Below are 25,978 nucleotides of genomic sequence, written 5' to 3' on the forward strand. Positions count from 1 at the left end.
TTACCTACAAAATAGGGCTACAAGGAATGTATCCAATTAGGCCTCCTATCCGGACTTTTAGGGCCTCCTATCCGGACTTTTAGGGCTCCCTCTTGCAAACGATGCATATGCTTGTGAAACTTCCCAAAAGACCTGCTATTCATTTGGCAAGAGCTCAAGGATTTTTTTTGTTTTGGGCCTCTGAGTGTCCGTACACTGCCCTAGGTGAATTTTGGGGTTTTTAAGGGTTTTGAAGAGGGTTTTTAGGCCTGCCAGGGTCACAGTGTTGGTTTGTTGATTTCACCACCTTGTCTAGATTGGTGGAAGCTCCTCCTTCACACCAATGGTGCTCCACTCACCCCTCTACAACTCCTCCAAAGGGTGCCTCCTCCTTTGTCCTTCCTTGCTCTCCTGGACCTCTACAACTTCACCCCTTCCTAGCCGGGCACTGTCTAGTCTCGCCTAGGAGTGGGTCTTTGGTTGGCTTCCCTGCATCTTCAAGGGCCCTGCTTGCTCTGAAGTAATGTACAGGGTCTATACTCCTATTCCCCATGGTTTCATGGTGATTCCACAATGGGGAAAGGAGTTAACAGCCCATTTTCTCAAAACAGTCCAAAACTGGACAGTGAGAAGGTAGTTTACAAAATATTTACAAACACACCACACTTGCAAAACAAAACCTAATCTAAATGCTCAATATGGAAGTAAATACACCATATAAGACTCTCAACACAGGTTTGCTCGAAAATCAATCCATTAACAATCTTTTCTTACTCCATTTGTGCCGACTGGTAACAAATTTGCAGTCACAGCCAAGTCACTTTCTTTGGGTCGTACATCAACTAACATCCAACCCCTTATCTTAGGGTTTGCAACTACTTATACTACCCTTTCCTCGGTCTGTGTGCCCATATTAGGGTTGTCCACGCTAAACTAAAGATCTTGACCTACTAGGTGGAAAAGTTGCTTGACAACTTTGAAAAGTTGTCATGCAACTTTTGCAACTTTTGAGCAACTTTCTCAATGTTGCTTTTCTTGACTCCTAGACCTATATTGGGCTATCCTAAGGACACCACCATGCTAAGAAGGACCCTAAACACCTCAAAGGCACACATACCCTCTATTTTCAAGAAAATCTCAACCTTGACTTATGACCCTAGGACCTAAACTAGAACCAATGAGCACATGGCTCTTATTTTATTTACAATGGCTTCTTTAAAGAAGCAAGAACACAACAAAATCAAATGGTGGGAGCCCTTTGAAGGATGCTCCTACACCAATAGGTTCATTTTCTAAAGAAAATTTTGCAAATGTTTCTTCATTCTCTAGCACGATGAAGAAAACACAGGAAATGATGGTGGAGTGGGAGAACTTCTTTTCCAAGAGCGAGGAAGAAATCACCTTGATGGAGTTTGACATAGAAAGTGTGTCTAGTGTCTCCATAGGAGAACTGGAAGCCGTCATCGCTAAATTTATCACGTATGCAATTAATGAGCGTGACAATGGTCGTCCATTCTTAGACAAAAATCTCTTGACTGAATAGTGGTGGCACATTTATTGATGGAATATTTTGACTAAGCAGCAGTATGGTCAATGCATGTTGAATGCATGTTGAATCTTTTGCATGCAGTCACCGTATTAATAATTTTTTGTGACAGATTCCTTCCACGTAGCCATCGCATGGAGAATGATGGGCATTTATGTCTGCATGAGGAATATTCATGGTATTTTGGGCAAATTTGATGTAAGGGGTGCATTTAATGCACGAATGGATACCATTTTGGGTTTATTTGAATTAATTGTATGTGGGCTTAATGGGTATTAATTGCTGATTCCCACCCTGTTGCATCTTGAGTGAAGAATCTTTCAGTGAAACCCTAATTAGGGTTTGCATGTCTTCATGGCCAGAGGCCTATATAAAGGGGTGACCCCCCTCATTTGTAGAGGAGGAGAGATTGATTTTAGAGATTGTTGCTAAGAGTTTTTGAGCAGTCACTTAATACATTGTTCAATTGTTGGTGTATTCTTGTGTTGTTTTGAAGCACACATGGTCTCACTCTCTTCATATAGATTAGATTTGTTTTCAAGTTGTTAAGTGAATGGGATTCGTTGGACTACTTGTTGTAGAATCCGAGCTCATACCTTTTGTATGCAGCTAATTGTTGCTTACTTTGTAAGGTTAGTCTGGGCCTACTTTATATGCATGCCTAACTTCAACTATCGGGTGGATGTTGTTCAAGTTGATGGCATTCATTGGTGACCTGAAAAACCATTACACAACCTTGGAAGATTGCACTGCCTTCGTGTAGTTGTGCTATGTTGGCAAAGCGAAGAGTGGTTTGATTCTGCTCAAGTGATCTTGTCTCTTTGTTCTTAGGATTAGATTAGTCTTAGCATAGTTCTCTCAACCCTATCCCATTTATTTTTTGCACGTCTTAATCCAAAATCCCAAAAAGAGAAGAGCTCTTATTGACAGATCTTTCACATTTAAAGTCCTTGAAGCTACAAGTTGCTAAAATCTTTTGTGAGCATACGTAAGGCCCCTTGGATTGCCAATAGAACACATCCGCCAGCTGAGACATGTTTGTGCATTGAAGGAACCTTGGAGTTAGTTGTTGGATCGTATTGCAATCTTTGTATATGGTTTACCTTTGTTCAAGAGAGAGTAAGGTGATCATTGGCAACTTTATTTTGTGCTAGACGTAGTCATAAAAACAAGTCAACAAGGTCCAAAACACATACTGACTAATGGAAGAACAAAGAATAAATTGGGAAAAGAATGGTTGCACCATTTTATCTGATGGGTGGACAAAGGGCAGGAATAGGAATAGGACACTCATCAACCATAAAGTGAAAAATGCAAAGACCTTGTGCAACATCTTGGATGAGATGCTGATAAAAATGGGAGTGCAAAACGTCACTCACCTTGTGACCGATAGTACAGCTGCATATGTGGCAGCCAGCAAACTTCTATGGTCTAGACATCTGACATTATTTTGGAGCCCTTGTGTTGTCCATTGCCTTGACTTGCTCCTTGAGGACATAGGGAAACTAAGTTAGGTGAAGAATGTGGTTGAAGCAAATGTTTGTCACTTAAAGATGGTTGAAGAGTCCTTATATTAGGAAGCCCGAAGCAGAGGTGGTCATGAAGGCTATTTTTTATGATATATTTGCAAAACTCATGGAGGAGATCATCAATTTAAGTTTTAAAACTTCGATTGATGATTTATTTTTTAATTTTCTAATATTACAATTTGTCGATTTTGTTAAATTTTTTATCTCTAGGTGTCAAAACCATTAGTGGGGGTTCAACAAATGGTAGGTGGGGATAAAAACCACATGAGGTATCTATATGAGGCCATGGATAAGGCCAAAGAGGTGATCAAGCATTTGTATCGGTCAAACATGACCAAATATAAAACCATATGGCTCAAAATTGATCGGAGGTGTAACCAACAACTTCAACATATTCATGTTGTTGCCTTCTTTTTGAACCCCAAATTTTATTTCTCCTCTAATTTCAAAGCAGTTGCAGAGGTTCTTGTTGGCCTCGACACATGTAATTGAAGATTAGTTAATGATATGAACCTATGAGACCTCATACTTGATGAATTACAATGTTACAAGAAGGCCAACAGGCACTGTTTTCTTCACCTGATTGCACTCGTAGGAGAGCCACCGTATTGCCAAGGTAAAAAAAAGTGTTTAATTTTATTTTACCATTTATTTCACATTTTAGGTTTATTAAAATCTTTACCAAGTTATAAATGGCAATTTTTATCCTTGCACATTTGTGGTGGGAAGCTTATGGTGCCACAACGCCTAATCTTCAAAGCCTTACCATTCGCATATTATCTCAGTCTTGTAGTGCTTCTGGTTGTAAGCACAATTGGAGTGTTTTTTAGGCCTTTCACACAAAAAGTCCGAACAAATTGACTCAAAAGCATTTGAATGACATTGTCTATGTCTAGTACAACCTTTGATTGCATGAAAAGAAGGTACAGGGGCAGGGTTCACATGAAGCACTTGACCTAGATGGCATTGATTCATATTCAACAAATTGGATTGATGTGCCTTATGATGTTGATGTTGATGTGGATCCATTCTTTATTGGCGATCACTTAGCTGGGTTGAAGAGGGAGGCAGCTGAATGGGAGGTAGAAGTAGCAGCACGTGAGGAGGCAAAAGGCAAGATTGGTCATCTAGTAGAGGCAGTTTCCTCACTTACACAGCTTGATCCATTAATCGGGACACCTATTGAGGATGTTGCAACTACTTCAGCAACACCCACACACCGCATCAAACATTTTTGAGCTTTAGTCATTGACGAAATTAGTAATTTCTAATTTTCATTGATACCAAAACTTGAACTTAATATGTATTCAGAGGTTGTAGTTGTTTTGTGGTCTATGATATGTATTGAACTCAAATTTATTTAGAGGTTGCACTTGTCTTTTGGTCTAAGATATATATTTAACTCAAACTTTGATTTATATATGACGCAAATCAGTAAGTATGTTCTACATATTCAGTGTATGTGTGTTTTTTAAGAATATTTTATGAAAATGATATATTTTCAAATGTTTGATATTTGCTGAGTTATTGCCAATTTTCCCCTCAGTTTTTGTCGAGTCCCGAGGTTTTAAAAAAAATTAGCTAGAAGAGTTATTGCCGAGTCCGAGTTTTTCAACTTTGGTTGACTACATAACTACCAATTATAGCAAACCATGGAAACTAACAGATCATCAGGTTGCATGACCTCAAAATGATCAAAGTTCTCTCATCAACATTTATAGTGGCTAGCCTAACAATCAAAGGTACCTTTATGCAGTAACATCCTAAATTACGAGAAAGGCAAAGTGGCAAATGATGGAAAGGTCATAAATTTTCAGACAAGAAATGGTTATATCAAGTTGTATAGAAACATACAATAATCATAATAATAATCAATGCTGAATTTCTGGATTAGATTGCATGTTAGTTTTAGTCTAGTTCTAATCTGCAACTGGTCATTTTATGTCTCCTAGCTCTCTCTACCCCGGAGAGTGATCCGAAACGTTTTTTTGAGATGCAAAAACTAACACACAATCTAATCCAAAAATTCAGAATTGATTAATATTATGGATTGTGGAAATCTGATACATCATTCATTATTATTTCTTTTTTTTTTTTTTTTGAAAAAGTTTGAGAATAGCATACTATTCGCAATACTTCCATAAATTGTATCTGTTAAAACTTACTGTACATTTATAAACATAAATCCGGTAATTGTATTAAAGAAAACAGACAACCCTACAATAGCTTTTTGTTGACCAAAAGTCAAATCCCATGTCTGCCATTGGCAATAAAGGTTTAATGTACTAATTTCTTGGGTTAAACTTGGATAATCTATTTAAAACAATACAATGCTTTTTGACATACACTTCAAAAGAAATAACTTTTGAATAAATACATAAATGAACAAAATATTAAATTCAATATTAAAAATAACAGTGGAAGCTTGTATTTGTTATCGACTTTCAAAACATATATTTCAAATCAAATATTAAGTAATATTTACTGAGACAAGTCTAAAAATGGCAACTGTCACCCAGGAAGATCTCAATGGTTTAGGCCCTCATAGCTATAGCACAATCCAGAAGGAACAATTCTTATTCAAAACCCAGCATGTAAAGCATACTCAACACAAAGACCTGACATGGACAATCCCATGTGTACCCTGTACTCTAAATTGGAAAAACTCTAAATGCCCCTTCTCTAATAAGTAATACCCATAGACCACCAAACCACCTTTTTCCTTGAGTGATTTCCATGCCCATCCTGAGTCTCGCATAAATGCTTTAAATAATCTATTAAAGGGTGGTTTCCAAACGATTACACCCTTTCACAATTGTTGTCTTTGATAATTAGTTAAGAAATATAACTATTTCTCCCTTTATAAAAGGGTCCTTATAAATATTATTTATTAATCCCCATTTTAATCAGTTTTAATCACCTTCATGTTTCTATCTCCCTTTTAATTTCGAAGGGCTATTCCATGGAAGAAAATGAACAATACAACTTACCATATAACAAAAGATCCAACTTGTATAAAATAATAAAAGCAAAATCATCATGAAAGAAAATGAACAATACAACTTACCATATAATCTATGTCATATGACCAGAAGAAAACAAAAGTAGCTAGCATTTGTCTCCTAATAAACATCCAAAAATAAGTAGCTAGCACTTGTCTCCTAATAAACATCCAAAAATAAGTAGCTAGCACTTGTCTCCTAATAAACATCCAAAAATAAGTAGCTAGCATTTGTCTACTAATAAAAATCCCCCTCAAATATTATCTGATAGCTGTCACAATGCAGACCATGATCATCCCTACGAGCCTCAAATAATTCAAAAGTTAATCAATCATTGCCATCATTCGTATGGTCCATATGATCCCACATCCTTCTAACAGAAGATTGCCTAATCACACATTGCTTAAACCAACAGAAAAATCAAAGAGCAAAAAGCAAGAAACTGTAAATGGTAAAAGGCATCCTCTGCCATCATTTCTGGCATAGGATACATCAAGCTAATTCTCATCTCACCACCAGGTACCCCTTTGGGACCTACTATGTAATCAATGGCACTACTGGCTAGAGGTGACTTCCCCAGGCTTACTAACAGAATTAATGCAAACTCCTTTATTAATTAAACGTCACAGTATTTTTAGAGCTGAATAATGGCAAGCACATGTACAATTTAGCTTATTCGATGAAATTGTTCAGTTTTGTTAATTAAAATTTATTAAATCCCCATATGTTCTCTAGGCAAGGTTTACATGTTAATTTCAAATTTCTTACTCTTTCCAAGTTTTTTCACCTCATTTGTAACCTGCAGTCCACACAAGGCATTTCTATTCTAAGTTATACTTATTATCTATTATCAATTCAGAAAGATAGCGATGCCTAGAATTTCAGAAAGCATAGTAAAATATAAAGTAAAACTGATTGCACATTTATTGATTTAAGAATGTAAATGGGTAGATATAACCTGAACAAAAGATATCTCCTTCAACGTAGTTGGTCCTTGCTCTAGCATTGCATGTAGGGGTTCAAGCACATTTAGCATTCCCTCAATATTATGCTCACCGAAATACAAACGACTAGCCTCTTCCAATGCTTCATGCCACATTTCATGCCACAATATCGCTACCCTAATCAGTTCCTTTGAAACTAACTCAGCCTGTAGCATAAATAGTAAAATACATATAAGCTTATGTACCTGTGCACCAAAATCTGTGAGATGTAAAAAATCAAACTAAAGCAAGATTGATAAGAAACTCACGAGCAATTAAAATTAAATAAAAAACAACCAAATCCTCACATATCCAAAATTTTAGCTTATTCTATAGTCAAAATAAAGAACTAAATAATCTTCAACCTGATCAACCAGAACACCACTATGTTGTCGCACTTTATCAACAACTTCTTGAGCAGCCTCTCTACGCAGCGTGCTTATAGATTTGCATGCAACCAATAATGGATACATAAGAGCCTGCAAGACAAAAAATGAAAATAATTGATCCCAAAATCCAACCTATCGTCCTAAGGAAATTTAGTAAATCTACTAGAGAGGTGACGTTTGTGTCTATCAATAACACTGAATAGCACTATTTTCATAAGAAATATTAAGGATCGCTTGCATTTAACATCATTCGATAAAAATCAATGGCATACTTTATATTGAGATATACATCAATCACTATCACTAAATCAGATCAGAATATGAGAAAATTAGAACATGCAACCGTAAAATTGTAATCTAATATGACTTTGCTTTCACACATTCATGTCTTTCAAGACCAGAAAGAAAAACAAACTACTATGAACAATGAGACCATGCAATGGCTCTTTCTGACTTTCACCTCCAAATGCATATGTTTAGTAAGGAATTACAATTGTCCTGCTTTAATTCACAAGCACACAATGCAGATAAGTAGGGAATTTTACAGTAACAAGATTCACATAAAAGTCTAAGGAGAAAGAAAAGGATTTTTTCTTTAAAGCCATAAATACCGCATTCATAATTGTAGTTAGTGTACAACGCCTATTATTGTGTTTTGATAGTACGGTTTGCATATGTACTAGTTGTTTGTCAACTTTGGATGGATATAAGAGTTAGTTGGCAGTTGTGTTCCTCTTGGCTATTCTCAGGTCTTTAAATGGATTTTGTATCGTCAAGAAAAGCATTGTGATCTAGTTGAATCAAATTTAATCCTTAGCTGACTATCTCTAGTCTACTTTTGAAATAACATCATGTGTGAATAAAGACATACTCTTACAACTCTATTTGGTATGCATTATTAATTTTGTTCACTATTTCAAGTATTGATCGGAAGGAGATTTGTTTGATCCGGCTAGTGAGTAAGTGGGATGCCTTTCTCCACTTTTATCAGATAGGAGAGTAAACATTGGTGTTGCTTTCTTAAAAGAAATTAGGTCATATTTGAGAACTTCATGCCCATAGACCCCAATAAAGGCAAGATGAGATCACAAGGTGGTCCAAAACAAGAGATCAATCGATCTACGACGATTGTAAAGCCAAGACAATGAAGTAAAAAATTACAAGAGGCACTTGACAAAAATACAACCCTACAATTCCCAAGTTGGAGCCCTTCTTGAGAAAATGGTCAAAGTTGGAGTGTACATCAAAGTCAACCTTATTCCAAAACATAAAAAATACTCCCACCACAAGAAACCATACAACTTACGAGTGAAGAGTGGTAAGAAATAGCAAGACATTTACCCTTACAAATAAAATGTGAACCAATCTTCCAACCAAGTAGAAAAACCAGTATATGAAGATGAATGGGAAATAGAGTCTAAAGACTCAAATTCTGAAATCTATGAAAATAACATCCAAGGCATTAAACAGTTGTTGATCGAAGAAGAGGTGGTTGAAGGATGGAAACCTGAAACTCCTGGGCCAAAGGCATATAAGAAATAAATTGAAAGAAACTTTTTATGAAACACTAAGCTAAGAGGATTTGACAATTCTCATGTGGCCAAGAGTTTGAGTGAAGCACTTAGTGTTTGGCATTGGCAATGCACCAAAACAAAATGGTGACTTCCCATCAAGTCCTAGCATATTGAAAGTCATAAGTCCTAAACTCACAAGCTATGGGTCAAAGGATCCCGCTAGACATTGCAAAACCTAAGAAACAATTTGAACAATGAATGAGAAGAAGATAGAACCTATTCACTACAGATCCTTTGCAGCAACCTTAAGATGTATAGCTATTGACCAGTGCACAAAAGCCAACCCAACCTCCAAAACTACTATGAAAACATAGCAAAAAACTATGATACAAAGCAAGGCAAGCATGAGAATGTAAAGACTTAAAACCGGAGGTTTAAAAAACTCTTCATGAATTTAGAAAAGTAACCAACTAATGACCTTAAAAAAAGATGGTCTATCGAAGGCCTTGTTCCCTCATTATGAAAGAAAATGAAGGTAGTACCACCATCTTCCTATATCAAAGCATACAATCAAGCCATGGACATATAGAGTGAAGACAAAGTGTCATTATGCGAAAAAAGAAAAACGCAAGATGATTTAATGTCCCTTTGTAAAAACATCCATACCAAGCTGTTAACAATTATTGATAAAGCAATTAGCATTCAAGCAAGGAATAGTTAAGAAACAAGTTAATGTTAAGCATGTGCGATTAAAGAGTTTAATTAACAAACATAAACCAATCCATACATATTGGAAGAGATGCGATTAAGAAGCATCATGTCTATTAAGAATCCAAGAGATGCAACTCTTAACGTTTCAAGTTATATATTGGAAATCCATTGCACTTCAGCAGGCATAGTAGAAGTTTGTATCTTATTTTATAATCCAGATTGGATCTCTCTTAGTGAGAAAATGTCGTAGGCACAATATCGGGTGCACAAGCCAAATCAATTCCAAATCAGAGACAGCCCCTCAAGTTGCAAGCGTACAATTTACAATCAGGAAAGGCAACCATACCACCCTCCAGTGATATCAAATTCATTATCTGCTTATATCATCTGCAAATCAGACATAGCAGCCAACACGAGAAAAACAGTGATTGCACATATTAACAGATCTTTCAGAGACGGCATCTCTATCATCAGTTGCAGATCAAAGACAGAAACATCTTGCTCATATCAAATTCATTATCTGCTTATATCATCTGCAAATCAGACATAGCAGCCAACACGAGAAAGACAGCAATTGCACATATTAACAGATCATTCAGAGACGGCATCTCTATCATCAGTTGCAGATCAAAGACAGAAACATCTTGCTCAAGGACAGTCCATATTTGTATGAATATATCGATATATATATCAGACATAGCAGTGTAATATCATCATCCTAAGGGAAAAAGTGATTATAAATTTATATTCAAAGCATATTCCATAACTGTATAATCAGATATTGCTATAAATTCTTTGTCATCTTGCATACATTTATATATTAGATCAGAATAGCAAGTGATAAATCAAATAGGCATCCATTACTTGATTTTCATTGCCAGCAATTGTTAAAGTAAGAATAATAAATTAAGGTAACTGTCTCATAAGGGCTAATAGTCCTAGAAGGGACATTACAGATGATGACAACAACAAGAGTGAATAAGGGACAATATAAGCACTCCAAAAAGACATGCTCCAAATGATGAAAGGATTAAAGGGAAAAAAAAGGGATAGTAATGTGAGCAAAGAACTCTAGTGCAAAAAATGTAAATACAAAGGGTATGCTAAAACCAATTGTCTGAATTAAAGAATCCTGGGCCACAAGATTAAAAAATTCCCACACAATTTGAAGACCATGAGTACAAAAGTAGTATTTACACAGGGAGAGCAATCCACTCCACCAAAGCTACAAAATGCATCTCCAAGCAATTATCAAAATCAAATAGGAGGTCAAAATCAAATATAATATGACCCCAAAGGATATCTGATCATACAACGCCAACAAAGAAATGGAAGGGGAAACTTTGTGAGAGATTGCCCACACAAGCAAGATAAATTGCAACTATTGTGCAAATATTGATGACCAAAGACCATGAAGACATCAGATGTATGAAGAAAAGGCTAGTGTCAACATGATTGATGTAAGGCATAATGAAATATTAGCCATTAGTCAATCCCAAGCAAAGTAGGTTGTAAACTCAGACCCATGTACAGAAAAAAAAACTTTGTGAAGCAAGAGCCAAATTGGAGAATACTATGGATAATAAATGACGCCACTCAAATGCAAATGCAAGTATGATAAAAAATCAATTACAATTTAGTACAAACATTACAAGGAAAGTACTTCAAATTATCCAACCAGTTAAAGAAGTGGATTTATTAATAATTATTCTTTAACTTCAAAAGGCTTTGTATTAAGGAACAATGAGAGAATGCATACTACAACTCATCTAGAATCTGGTGAGAAGCTAAACCTCCATTGTCAAGAAACCAAGTGATTGATTCAATGCTACTAACAAAATTTACACAGCAAAGAAACCAACAACGATGAATATGTAAATCCTTGGAAACAATCTCACCAATATTATTGCTGATGGCAGTTCTGGTGTGAACATACATCTGAAAGACATTTGGAGAAGTCTAGGCGAGCCAACCATCTGGGCCCCAACTTTTCAACTGGTGGGTGCAGATCAAGTAAGTATTAAGATACTCAGATTTTTAATGTGCCAAAAGGAAATTATTGGAACCCAAGCAATTTTGTTGAATTTTGTGGTGATTTCATTATAGAAGAAACCATACGACACATTGTTGAATCAAGGCTGACTAATAGCAGCCAAAGCTAATCACAACTAGAAAAATAATACAATCTCCATTAAGAAAAAGGGTCGGAAGGTATAATCAATTTGAGGAACCAAGCAATTAGTGAGGAAGCAGATTACTCATATTCATCAGATTCAGACTCCAAAGAAGAATGGAGGAGGAAGCGAGATCAAAGTCCAATGGAACCAAACGACAAACGAATTTTGTAATTATAGTCATGTTTGGAAGATGAAACGAATTCTCTCCATAGCCTCTTTCACTGGAAAATGGAGGACTATGAGGTATTTCTTTCGAGTTGTAATTCTATTGAAGCAACAAAGATCAGCAAAAAGTTGGACAGTTTTTATATGTTTGATGCAAAACAAGGTTTGCAAAAGATAGCACTTTCAATTCCAACAAAGGCACCCGACTTTACCAAAATTCAAAAAATTAATGATAATACATCTCTAAGTACTAATAGTAAAATATTTTATGTAGAGTGTATGAATACTCAATGTCAAGTCAAATCAACTTCACAACAAAATTATGACAAAGGAAAAAATCTCTTAAAAAATTCTTTTACAATCAGAGCACAAAAGAATGAGTGGGCCTCACATGAGAAGAAAAATAATTTCGAAAATAATAAAAGTTCAAGTTTGAAAAAATTACTATTAATCACCTTATTTTACCACCATACAATCTATGCCTACCTCTCTAGAACAACTTAATTTTTCTTTCATTGTAACACTTGCTAGTACAAAATTTTCAATTCTTGTACCACTTGCTAGTACAAGATTTTCAATTCCTTGCACGTTGCACAATCCTCATCGTGTCTGTGCACCATACGACCTCCTCTGCAAATCATATGATCCATATATCTCTCACTAGTTGTACACTTCAAGAAAATTTTACCAATCATACAACCTTTGATCATTGCAACATATGATGCAATATTCAGTTTCCATTGTACGTTGGATGAATCTATTATATGTCATACGCAAATGTTCCATCTCTATCGTATGTCCTTGTTCCATCTCTGTCATACATCCATGTTTCATTTATTTTGTATGTACCTACTATAATCCTGATGTATACCATAAATCATACGGGCAGTTCAACATATAATCTCCACTTCCTACCATCATATGCCTCCTATTATCATACAATCTACGCTTTGTATAGAGTCCCTCTATTGTACACTTCACTCTCCACCACAACCTACCTTCAGCATTGTGCATAGTCGAGCACAAACAAAAAACACCCCTACTACAATACTATCTAGGCTCAGCGATCAATTGGGTGTAACACTCCCATCTTTCAATGTGCGATCAGATGAGGTCCCTTGGTTGATTGGTCATAAGCATTATCCACATATTTCCATTTGTTGACTAAACACTCCAAAATCTTTGTTTTTGGCTTTTTAAGAATTGTTTTAGCCTCTTTTAAAAATCTTGAAAATGATGTGCACCATGAAAGCATGTGCGGTTGCCCCGAAACCCTTACGGAACTCATTTGATTTGACAAGTACTCCAAGTCCAAGTTTGTGAACTATGCTTCCAAGTGTGCCTAAAGGTCTTCATCTATAATATCATTAGTTTGGAAAATCTTCCCTGATGTTACTTGATGCTTACTTGTTTTCTCTATCCTCTGGAAGACGAATTTTTATTTTGGGGTAGATGATGTTTCAGGGGGTATGATGTAGTTAGTGTACAATGACTATTGTTATATTTTAATAATTTCATTTATCCTACTATGTGTTAGTTGTTCTTCAGCTTCAAGTGGTTATAAGAGTTAGTTGAGTTCCTCTTGACAACTATTGGGTCCTTTAAATAAATTTTGTATCTACTGACTACGATCCTTGGTTCACCATCTCTAGTCTACTTTTATAATAACTTCATGTGCAAAAAAATATATAGGATATACTTTTACTCCTCTATTCGAGTGCATTATTAATTCTTTTCACTTTTTCAAACACCAATCAACTAAAACACAATTGAAAGAAAAAAAACAATTTCTGGCCAGCTCAAGTTTCTGGTATGATACTCTCAATATAAGCAAAAACAACCACACAGCAAAGCATGAACAGTGTATTCATGAGCAAACCTGTGGATGCCCTCTCCCAATTCGCACCAAAAGTGACTGGATAAGTTTTCTCACAGCAGGGGTGTTTGAATGGATTCTTGCAATTATTTGAGGCAAAACTACCAACCAGGTATCAATATTCACATAGTTAAACCCATCATCTAATGCTTCCTGCACTTCAGTGGTAGCTCCATGGTTGAACCATAAAGTAAGTAGCCGAAGAATATCCTGGTGATAGATCAGAACTAATGAGAACATATTGACATAAATAAAAACAGAAATTGCTAACAAAGCTCACAAAATAAATCTATGAATATGATTGGTAAGCACAGCCACAAGAACTTGTCACATAGTATCCATAAATAAAATAATCAAGAAATGAATTTAAAAACTGATATTTGGCATCGCATTTAAACAGACCAGCATTTAGACTTTAGTACTTTCCATTAGGTTAAAACTGAATCTTGAACTTCGATGACAATTTCAAACAAATGACATAAACCGTGCAAGTTGCAGGTGGATATAAAGTCCAAGCAGAAAATTATGTTTTATCCAACTATAAGGACCTAAGAAATACAGAAAAGCTTTTGAGAAACAATCAGCTAAAAGAAAGACATTTTTGAGAGGAAGATTCAATAGAAGGATCAATTAAATGCCTAACATACATCCTGTACTACAAGACACTTCCACAGCAGGTTCCTCGGTTTACCAGGCCAGGAACTACACACTTTTACGAAATGTTTATATTTATTTGCACAAAGAAATGGCATTTCATCTTTAGTTCTGTAGGTCCCACTGCAATTAACATAAATGTGTCCTCAACTATGACCAAAATCATTCTCCATATCTATTTTCTTTTCCATAAAGCATTTCCCTACATTTTATGTTTTTGAGGCTTTCTCATGCTTTTTCTTTTACCTAGAGGCTAAAACAAATGCTTGTATTTGCACAAATATTAGAAAATGTGACTGAATGAAGATTGACATGCTATAGCTAAATACAAGCTCTACAATAATTCTCTTTTTTCTAATACCTGCAAACTATCATCCCCCCCTTTTGTATTTGCAGCATATGCTATTGAACGGAAATAACCCGTTACAGCTGCAACAACATGTTGACTGGCCGCAGCAGGAACACCTCGTAGTGTAAAATGGGACATCACAGCAGTGTTAAACAGTGCCCACTTATGCCATGCCTTTGACCAATTTCTGGCACATTCTGTGGCATTTTTGAATGCAATAAGAATATCTGAAACAACCATAAATAAAGGAGATGTCAGCAACATGAAATATTTCTGCACATAACTGCCTCAAAATACAATCATAGTCAATGCCCTAGAATATGACAGGTAGCTTGATCAATTTAACAGCACCGTGCATGGAGTCCTCATCCAATCCAGGGTATAGTGCCCATCGCCATGCCCCAAGTTTTAAATATGTTCGAGCAAGAAGAGACACATTTGCATTTGAAGAAACAATTGATCCCGCTGTTGTTAGAGGATACACATGTGTGGTCCCCAATGCTTGCGCGAGACCAGCAAGCTCAACCGTTAATTCCTAGAAGAAATAATAAAAGTCAGTCATGAGTATCACTCATTGTGTTCAGACTCAAGACTCAGTAAAAACTCAGCAACCTGTTTTAAAACTCACAAATGGTGGAAAAACTCAGACAAAGCTCACCAAAAGTTGACAATTATATATATATATATATATATATATATATATATAAATACAGAGAGAGAGAGAGAGAGAGAGAGAGAGAGATTCTAATGGTTTTATTGAAAATTTAAAATTGATTTTCTTTATTCTTCAAAGCCGTGAAAACTTGAGAGTCTTGGCTTTCAGACTTGGCCCAGTTTGGATGTTGAGGCTGTAGACTCAGATCCACGAGTCCTCACCCAAACACGAAGTCTCAGCACACTGGACTATCACTGTACATGATCATCATCAATACCACAATGATTGCAAATTACATTTATTTCACTTCAAAGAGGCTTTTGCACACCTGCAATCGATGAAATGCCTCCTTCTGTTTAACATCTTCTCCAAGAGACCACAGATACTTCAAATATGCTAATCTGACTTGAGGTGGACCAGATAGCATAGACCTTTCGGGACTTAATTCTGGATCGTACTGCAAAATTTGACTAGAGCTCAGTCAGACTGTTCTTAAAGACTCTGGAGAAAGCAATGATTGTAAAGGATTTACCTGTAACAGTTTCACTAAAGTGGAACGAGCCTGGCTGATTTGACCATTTTTACAGCAAAGGGAAGCAAATTTCAACCATGTGTCTGCATCCTCTGTTGGTGGTAAGACTAATGCACGCACGACAAGTAATGACTGCCAAACCTGGAAACACATCCCCAGAATAAAACTTGTCACTACATAATCAGTATGTAAATAGGACAGCTAAATTTCAAATCAAAACCTACCTCGACATTTCGTTTAGTTCCCTGTATCCGATCTATCCACATTTTACGGACCAAAGCTCTACGCCCTTCTGTGGCAGCATTTCCCACGGGTAAAGTGTAGTAATCTATCACCTACCATATATCAAATCAGAAACTTTAGAACAGGAACATGTGGAGAACATAGTTGCTCCCCTTCCAATTTATATTCATATTATGGAATCTTCACCAGAACCTATTAATAATTTAATTAAAGATGATTAAATTAAAGAATGCATAAGAACAAACAAGCACCTCTTCTAGCTCTGCTAGTTGTTGTACGCGAACCATTGTACTGTAAGCACGATCATAGCTTTCAAGTACCTGATACAATTAAGCCACTTTAAAAAATTTGAAAATTACATCTAAAAATTGAAACATAAGACAAATATGTAATTATATTTACCAACAATATTCCAGTCAAATGCATCTAGAGAACAATTATATCTACCAATAATGAGATACAGATCAGGGCATCTAGAGAACAAGGTTTTTTCTTGAAAGGGTTTCCCAGAGTGAAAAATCATGTTATTATGTGAGTGTCAGTATTTTCTTCTATTGTGCTCAAGATATTTTTAGCATTGCTTCTCTTGTATTAGTTCATATATATTATTTCTCTTCAGGTAAAACTATGATCAACTTTAAGAGAGCCATTATAAACCAGATCCACCAATTGATTGTCATATTTACTATCCCAATTCCTTATAACATGTGTTCCAATCTTTTACTGTGAATTCATGCTATTCAACACAAATGCACCCCTATGTAAGGTACACACTTCACTGCTAGCTTAGAAGACTCAACAGATACTGTCATGAAAAATACCCTCACTTTGATGGACTTTGCAACTTCTAGTGACCATAAGACATAATACATGTACACAAGCGAGTGTTCAAACTGGATTATATCTATTATCTACTACATTCTTTGCTATATATCTAGATATGAGCTATGTTGATTAGACTCAAGAAAATACACCATGAGATATTCTTTTATGTCAACAATGTTTTGACGATATTAATCATGAAATGTTTCATGGTTATATATGACCACAAAAGTTTGACTGGAACTCAAATAAATAGTAAATTACCAAAGCAGCAAGTTCAGTAGCTAAACACTTCCTTGCCCGCTCCACATATTCCCGTGCTTCACCATACTGTAAATGTCACCATATTCAGTAAATTGCAATAAATGAAATGTTTAAACGTCAATAATGCTTTTATCACTCCAAATGATGTTAAAAGAAAAACAAAAAACCTTTCCACGACGAACAAACAGAACTGCTCTAAAGAATGCTCCATTACTACTTCCATCACCACTGCCACCAGTATTTCCTAGCATTCGAAGTTTTGTTTCATCGCCATCATCTAAACGAGAAACATACTCTGCCATCTGATCCCATTCTCCCATGTTCCACGCAGCATTAGCAGCCTACAACAATCACATTAATCAATCAAATAATTATATCACAACAAAGAAAGTGGATACATGCTGAATAATCTGTAATTCTGTGTGGCTCTATGGAATCTATGCAGGCATCATAAGTGGGTCTGAAATAAGACAAGTTTTTGAAATAAAAGGAAAAAATAAAACAAGCACATACTATTGGGGCCATTTCCAATCTTGCAGCTGGTTCTGCTGGAGTCCAAAACTCTTTACAAAGGTTGCTCAGTTCTTCCCATCGGGCCAACGCAGCAAGGCAACGCATTCGGCCTGAAAACAAAAATAGATAGGCAACCATTATAAGTTTCCTGTTTAATAATGAGGAAACAATTGCCCATAGTATTACAATGACAATTTATTTCTAATAGAATTATTCAACCATGAAGCAAGTCATCCTTTGATCCCACAGCTCATAAGGACATTAACAAACAACAGATAGCCAATGTGATTTATTAACCACCTATATTTCTCTTCAATTTATTGAAAAATTGCATAATAAGAAAATGTGTGTTCTTGTGCAGCAAGTCTATTCAGCCAACAAATGAAAGGGATTCTTATTGCCACAACTATTTGCAATGATCCTTGAGAATCAATACAGGAAGTGAGGGTCATTGCTGAAACTTTCTTGGAGTTTGTTAGATTGGTTGACAATAATTTTCCCAACCGCTTCCTACACTCCCTTGGCTATGTCTACGAGGCCATGGGCAGTTTTATGGAATCTATTGAGGGTATAACAGAAAAAAATCTTTTGGGGAAGAAATCAGCAAACTAGAACTATAAGATTTTTTGAAATAATTGGGATTTAAACAGGAAAAAATCAGATTTAAAAAAAAAAACAGAAAATATCAAAAAGAAACAAAAACTACATCTTTTTTTAATTTTGAAGGCATTTCCATAGCATAGAGATATAGAGAGCAAATAAAATAGAGTTTACCTCATGAATTGCCTAAAATAGAATGTTTAGCCCATGAATTGTCCAAATGAAAAGTTTGCCTAAAATAGCAGAATGCAATGTAGCATGTAAGCTTTGCTACTAAATGATTCTATGGTAAGTTTTGTATGAAGTTGATAAAGTTATTGCTAATTTAACAATGAAAAAGTTGAATAATGTGCGAGTAGACTTCTAGTCTTATTGTATGATGTGTGTGGATGGTAAAATGTTACTAACAACATGCATTCCAGATTATTATTATTATTGCTAAGTTAACAATGAAAAAGTTGAATGATGTGCGAGTAGACCTCTAGTCTTATTGTATGATGTGTGTGGATGGTAAAATGTTACTAACAACATGCATTCCAAATTATTATTAATAGCGAAAGGATGTTTAATCATAGAGACTGCACTATCATAACAAACTGAAAACTTTAAAAACTTATTAAGACCTGGAAACAACTACAATAAACATGTTTGCACTCCAGTAGGATAAAAGAAAAAAATCATTTAATCACTGAGATTTTCAGGTAGGAAATTTCGAAGTTTTTTTTTTTAACTCGGAAGTATCCCTGCAACTCAGCATGCAATTGCCCACAACCCACGTGCATCAGGTGAATCAGTATATCGACAAATTTTATTTTTTAAAACTTGATTAGATACAATAGCAATACTTTATAAAGGCTAATCAAACACACATGCAAGATCTAGCAAGTATGAACACAAAAGAACACAAGATTTACGTGGAAACCCCTAGAGGGAGAAACTCACGGCAAAATGTTGCTTATATTAATCTTATGTATACAAACTTTGTAGGCACCAACCTACTAGAGGTACCAACCCCTACAATATGAGGCACCAACCTCACCAATATGAAGCGCCAACTTCACCGATATGAGAACACCAACCTCACCAATATGAAGCACCAACTTCACCAATATGAGAACACCAACCTCACCAATATGAGGCACCAACTTCGAGAAACTCACGGCAAAATGTTGCTTATATTAATCTTATGTATACAAACTTTGTAGGCACCAACCTACTAGAGGTACCAACCCCTACAATATGAGGCACCAACCTCACCAATATGAAGCGCCAACTTCACCGATATGAGAACACCAACCTCACCAATATGAGGCACCAACTTCGGCACTATGAGGCACCAACCTCAATATCAATTTCTCCTATAAATTCTGCTATAATGGTGATCATAAAACTGCCACAAAACTCATCACAATATCCTCTTTTAAATCTGCTACAAACTCCTCATTAATCTTCTCCTCAATTCTGAAATAATTTTCTCATGTACAGCCCTGTCTAAATCTGGTGCGTATATATCTACTTGATTATCTTCATGCCACACACACTAATTTCAATCACATTTCACAATATCTTTCTATATACCTTTACCAAGGGAGGCATGCCTTTTCAGAAGTAGACACATTCCAAACACCTGTCACATCTCTTCAATAACAAATTGCTTCTTTCTATAAATCGCACCTCTTTGATTATCTTTACTTGTAGGATTGTGTCCTTTGAAAACTATTATTATCTTTGCATATAATAAATCGCACCAATTCAAAATTATTGCTGTTTACACACATTGATCTTTTAACATATTAATTACTTTTGTTCTTTTTCTATTATTTATTTTTCCTTAACAAAGTCACTATTATTGTTCTTTTGATCTTTTATATTATTAATTTGTATGTGCTGGTTGAATTTTATATGAATACTAGTTATATGGTGTGAAGTTATAAAATGTATTTGCAGCAGTTTTACAACAAAAAATTGCCCACCATTGACTCAAACGCACTACTACCCGACTCCCTGCAAATTCGCAATTAGTTATGCCTTCTATGCATGTCTCCATGAGCTCCCGTTTGTAGTTGTGCCCTAAAAATATTTCTCAACTGCGCTATTCATAACATATTTTGCCATTTCGCATTTTTTTAGGATTTCACAAGTAGGTGGGAGATTGATTAAGGTTTCAAATGCCAATTTCAATGCAGTTTTTATGTGATTTAAAAGCAAAAAAAATTATTGAGAATTATAGCCAACGATTTTTTTAAAAGAGAGGATTTTTAAGGGAAAAAATTGTTTGTGGGAGAAATTTGCAAAAACCATATAATCAGCATCTTTTGGAGATTTTGCTTCTCTGATTGAGGGTATATTGCAAGTGACAGTGACTAATACAGACTTATGCCATTACGCAATTACAATGTTGTGAAATATAATAACATATTCCATTAACCAAATCATGAAACAGAGGCCATCCTCAACATTATGTTTTACAACACTCAAGAATTTCTCTTTTATTAAATGTCATGACTTGAATGGTGCTTGATTAAACTTGCGGTGCTTTAGGAAAGTGCAAATTGAGCATACTTTTAAACAAGAAGTTGAAACCGTAATGTCTAGACTTTGGAATACAATTTAATGGTAAATTGTAATGTCCCCACTTCTCTAGTTGCTATTCAGATGCATAGATTTGCCTGTTAGCCATCTCCGCAAGCAAATTCATAGTGTAGGGGATGATTGGTTACCAAAGGGGACCAATACTTAGTTATTTTTTTTGCTTTGGTGAGTTTTATAATGAAACTTTATAATATAATGTTATAAAGTTACTTTTTCTCTAAAATTAGAAAAAGCTAATAAAAGTTACTTTATATCTTAATAAGTAACTTGCACATCTCTCTAGGAGATTGTTTATAATAAAAAAGTGGTCAGTAAGTAATGATGGGCTGACCCTCAAGCTGCGCAAACCTCATGGAGGAAAAATTATGCTTTGGAATATTCTTTGGATGCCCTCAAGGAGTTCGATTAGGGCTGGATTTCATTAAAAGAACATTGGTCAATGAAATGAGCATTGGAGATTATTGTTTTTGATAGCATTTTTGCATTTGCAGGCCTGCAATGTATATTGCAGGTGTTTGAATTGGGATCTGAGGACGAAATCCCCTTCACCATTTAGCCATCGATTTGCTTGGGATGATTGAATCTTGCCATTAAAGGCCACAAATCTGGGTTTGTTAGCAGCTACAGCAAGGTTACAGTCTGATTATCAGATCTCAGCAGGTATTTGGAGTATTTCAGAGCTTTTGTGACAATTTGTGGAAAGCCAATCACACCGTAGCTAAAGCGTACCACTTGGAGCATGCCTGGAGCTTCAATAAAATAAATTAAGGAGCTTTGCATCAGTGTTTTTATACAAATTTCATTGTTAGCAGGAAATAAGAAGAAATCCATTGATTATTTGGTTAATTTGGCTCATACTGGAGCTACAAGAGCAAATCAGTGGGTAGAAGGCACACCAAATTGGGGTTTCTCCTGGGGAAACTTCAGGAAGTGCATTGGAATAAGGATTTATTCAGTAAATTGTTTTAGATAATTATCTAGTAGGTGAATAAAGCTCATTGGAGTCAATTGTTGCAGCTGGAGGTGCTTCATTCACTATTTCCACCTGTTCAGGCCAATAAATCACCTTCAGTTCCCAGCACTGGACTTTAGCTAGGCCATCGTTGGCTTGGGTTGTTGAAAATAATCATTTATATTCATTTGTTATTCACTGATAAATAAAATCAGAGGTCTGAAATTTATTTCCAGTCTATTATTTTGTGTTTTTATTCATTTCTGCAGTGTCAAATCCCAAAGCACAAACTTCAAAAAACTAAAAAGAAAATTCCTTCAAAACCTCAAGACATTAATACACTGGTCAAAGATTAATATTGAAACAAACAAATCAGAATTGAGCCATCTCCTAGTCAGCATCCTTCATAAATAATAATAATAATAAAATTCAAATTCAAAAGAATAAAAAATAAAATTATAAATTAAAATATAAAAGAATATAATTAAATATAATCAAAATTTAATTAAGTTAATGAATGGTCAAAAGAGATGGAACGAAAAGTTGTGACTCCCTCAAACATGAGATATAAAAGGGAGAGGAGAACATTATTTGAGGGGAATAATTTGGGAATCAGAAGTGCATATCTGATTTAAATAAGAAGCAATGATCAGATTGTGAAAGGTTGTGTCCCTTTCAAAGGGCAGAGTTGCACTCTTCCAAAGGGTGTTAATGGTGAAAGGGTCTGTCTCTTGCCAAAGGGCATACATGATGAAGAGGTGTGACCTCTCCCTCACATTGAGAGATATAAAGGAAAAGAATCAAAGGCATCCAAGTACATTACCATGGATCATATCAGATCAAAACTGTTATTAAGTTACAGGCAACAACATCCTTGTTCTTGGTAGAAGGACAAGAAGGGGAAGGATATGGCATTACATTTAGAATAATATCGATCAGCAAGAAGAAGAAGAATACAAGCAAGCAAATTAATTAAGAGAATTATCGGTGGCTAATAGATGTGAAAGGGAGCAAGGAAAGTGGCGGTTATGAACAGCCAGGAGTAATGTCTTTTGCAACATGACTTTCATTGCCATTGAATACTATATAAGATGATCATTCCAACTACAAGAAAGGGCAGCAATAAGTCTGGCTCTCAAACATTCAGTGAAATTGATTTATAGTTGCAAACAACATACGGCCAGGTATGTGGCATCACTTATGCCAGCAACCTAGCATCAACACCAATCATATTAGTCAAGCCTGCAGAAGCAGTGATTGAGGTACGTAGCAGCTTTATATGATAAGTTATATGACACATATCTATAAGTAAATATTCGTTACAATCAATCCCAACCGGATATGTTTGTAAATACAGTAGCATTATTTATTTAGATTTATTCCATATGAGATGTATGCACTTGAAGAAGTGGTTCAATCTATTTGCTGCATCTTGTGGGAAGAGGTTTGGCATGTAATCCAGTGGTGACGAGGGGCTCACAAGTAGTCATAATGACCCTTGGAGTCAAGGAACCAGATTACACTCCTGTTGTGACGTATTCACACATCGCCCCATTGCAAATGGGGACTCCTACCTTTTTTGCTTTCTGGGGTTTGCTTTCTAGGTTTTTAGGGTTTTGTCTGTTAGCATTTGCATTTTGAGTGTCGCAAAGGGGATCACTAGGATGGCAGGCTCTGCTTGAGCCAGGGGGAGTCAACAGGTGCTCCAGGTTAGGGTTTCTTTGAAAGTCTCCCTTAGGCCTAGTTTTGCTCTTGTTGCTAATAGTGTCTTGTTTGAGTTTCAAGAGGTCAATGAAGCTTGGTGAGTGAATATCATCTTTGAAGGTCTGAGTTAGGTCAAATTGGTGAGTGATGAAATCTGGAATGTCATCCTGATCTTCAAATGTCCTGAAATTTGGCTAAGTCTGGAATGTCATCCTGATCCTAAAATTTGACTAAGTCTGGAAAATTGAAGAATCCTCAAAAACTAGATTTTGCATTATAAACCTTGGAGGTCCGAAACCACTCTCAAACATCCTAACAGTATATATGGAATATAACTTATACTTAAATGCTATATTCCATATAAGAATCCTGACGAAGAGACCAAAATGTCAAATTTCGCTCCTGACCCTTCCAAAGGGTCCAAAGCGAATTTCAATTTCGCTCCTAACCCTTCCAAAGGGTCCAAAGCAAATTCCCCTATAGGACATTCTACTTTGATCCAAACTTAGACCTAACTCATTCCCAGGCATTATTGAGGGCAAAACACTTATTTGGAATGAAGAAATATGAAAATGAAGTTAGGATTTGAGCATAAGGAGGAATTTCGCTCCTAACCCTTCCAAAGCGTCCAGAGTGAAATTCATGTAAAACCCTATTTTTTTTACAAAACCTTGAGATATATGTCAACTTGAAGAGCAATTTTGCATGATCATGATGGAAGGAAGCCTAACAAAGTGTGTCCAAGACATGAAAAGGAGAAAGGAGGTGAAAGATTAGCTTGAAACTAGGATTTCGCTCCTGACCCTTCCAAAGGGTCCAAAGCGAAATCCTCATTTGATCCTCAATTTTGGCCTAAGGCATTGAAAATGAAGATTTTTGGAGCCAAGTGGATGGCAAATGGACATGGTGGGGGACGATTGATATGTTCTTGCCTTAGGAAGTGATTGAAAGCATTGAAAAGTGAGGATTTTCTCCAAGATTGTGAATTTCGCTCCTAACCCTTTCAAAGGGTCCAGAGCGAAATTCTTCATAAGCCTCATTTGCTTCCTTGTTTAGACTACCAACCTTGTTCCTTGAGCGTATTTGGAAGGAAAATGATGTGTCTTTGCATTTTGTAGTAATGGAATGTGAAAGAATGGAGGATTTTTGACCAAGACAAGAATTTCGCTCCTAACCCTTCCAAAGGGTCTAGAGTGAAATTCATATGAGACCCTTTTTTCTTCACATAACCTTGAAGTGAATGCTAACTTGGACTAGAGGATGATCAACAGAGGCCTAATAAGTTATATCCAAGCCAAAGAAGGGAGGAAAAAGGTGAAAATTAGCCTAAAAAGAGAATTTCGCTCCTGACCCTTCCAAAGGGTCGAGACCGAAATCCTCAGTTTGACCCCCTATCTTGCCTAAAATGATGAAAACGACCTTGTTTTGAGCTAAAAGGATGTCAGATGGATTTGATTATTGTGAAGAGAAGTGAGTTTGATCAAAGCTTGAAGGAAAAGAGAAGCAATGGAGTGTGAAATCAACCTTAGTCAAGAAGTTCGCTCCTGACTAAGATCTTAGTTCCTTGGGAGTATTTGGAAGTAAATCAACATGTTTTGCCTTAGGAAGTGAATGAGGGCGAAGGGAATGAAGAATCAAGCCTCAATCTTCAATTTCGCTCCTGACCCTTCCAAAGGGTTCAGAGTGAAATTCCTAAAATCTACCTTTTCCTCTCAATTTTATGTCTAGCCAAGTGTGTATCAAGATTGAAGATGTCCTTAGGCATGGCTTTGAGTTGCTTATGATCACCAAACATGAAGGAATTGAGCTAAAACTAGAATTTCGCTCCTGACCCTTCTAAAGGGTCCAGAGCGAAATTCTTGAAGGACACCTATTTTCCCTTGGAGATGGTCAAATCCTTGGTTTTTATGGCATAGATACGTGTGGAGTGATGTGTCCTTGCCTTTTGAGGTGGTTTGGAGTTGAAAGAATGAAGAAATGTGCTCAAAACTAGAATTTCGCTCCTAACCCTTCCAAAGGGTCTAGAGCGAAATTCCCAAAATCCCTCTAAGTGTGGATCAAGGTAGATTGAGCTTGGAAGGACCCCTAGGCATGCCTTTGAATTACTTGCGGCCACCAATGATCAAGATTTTGAGCTTAAACTAGGATTTCGCTCCTGACCCTTCCAAAGGGTCCAGAGCGAAATCTTAAATAGGTCCTGTCCCTGGCCATGATTTTTAGCGAAGTT

The 25,978-nt window shown here is 36.1% G+C and overlaps 1 protein-coding gene across 6 annotated transcripts in view; it reads right to left on the minus strand.

Moving 5' to 3' along the window:
* LOC131034005 (serine/threonine-protein kinase TOR) overlaps positions 1-25,978 on the minus strand; it is a 158,360-nt gene that overhangs the window by 43,943 nt on the left and 88,439 nt on the right. For all 6 annotated transcript variants that reach the window (XM_057965334.2, XM_057965335.2, XM_057965332.2 and 3 more), the window contains 12 exons: positions 17,904-18,013; positions 17,558-17,731; positions 17,391-17,456; positions 16,556-16,624; positions 16,286-16,396; positions 16,062-16,202; positions 15,858-15,986; positions 15,226-15,409; positions 14,887-15,101; positions 13,875-14,081; positions 7,405-7,518; positions 7,015-7,206 (listed from right to left, as the gene is read on the minus strand). In XM_057965334.2, coding sequence (XP_057821317.1) covers positions 7,015-7,206; positions 7,405-7,518; positions 13,875-14,081; positions 14,887-15,101; positions 15,226-15,409; positions 15,858-15,986; positions 16,062-16,202; positions 16,286-16,396; positions 16,556-16,624; positions 17,391-17,456; positions 17,558-17,731; positions 17,904-18,013 — 1,712 coding nt within the window. The remainder of the gene's footprint in view (positions 1-7,014; positions 7,207-7,404; positions 7,519-13,874; positions 14,082-14,886; positions 15,102-15,225; positions 15,410-15,857; positions 15,987-16,061; positions 16,203-16,285; positions 16,397-16,555; positions 16,625-17,390; positions 17,457-17,557; positions 17,732-17,903; positions 18,014-25,978) is intronic.

The sequence above is a fragment of the Cryptomeria japonica genome, chromosome 2, assembly GCF_030272615.1.
Source record: "Cryptomeria japonica chromosome 2, Sugi_1.0, whole genome shotgun sequence".
NCBI classification, from domain to species: Eukaryota; Viridiplantae; Streptophyta; class Pinopsida; order Cupressales; family Cupressaceae; genus Cryptomeria; species Cryptomeria japonica.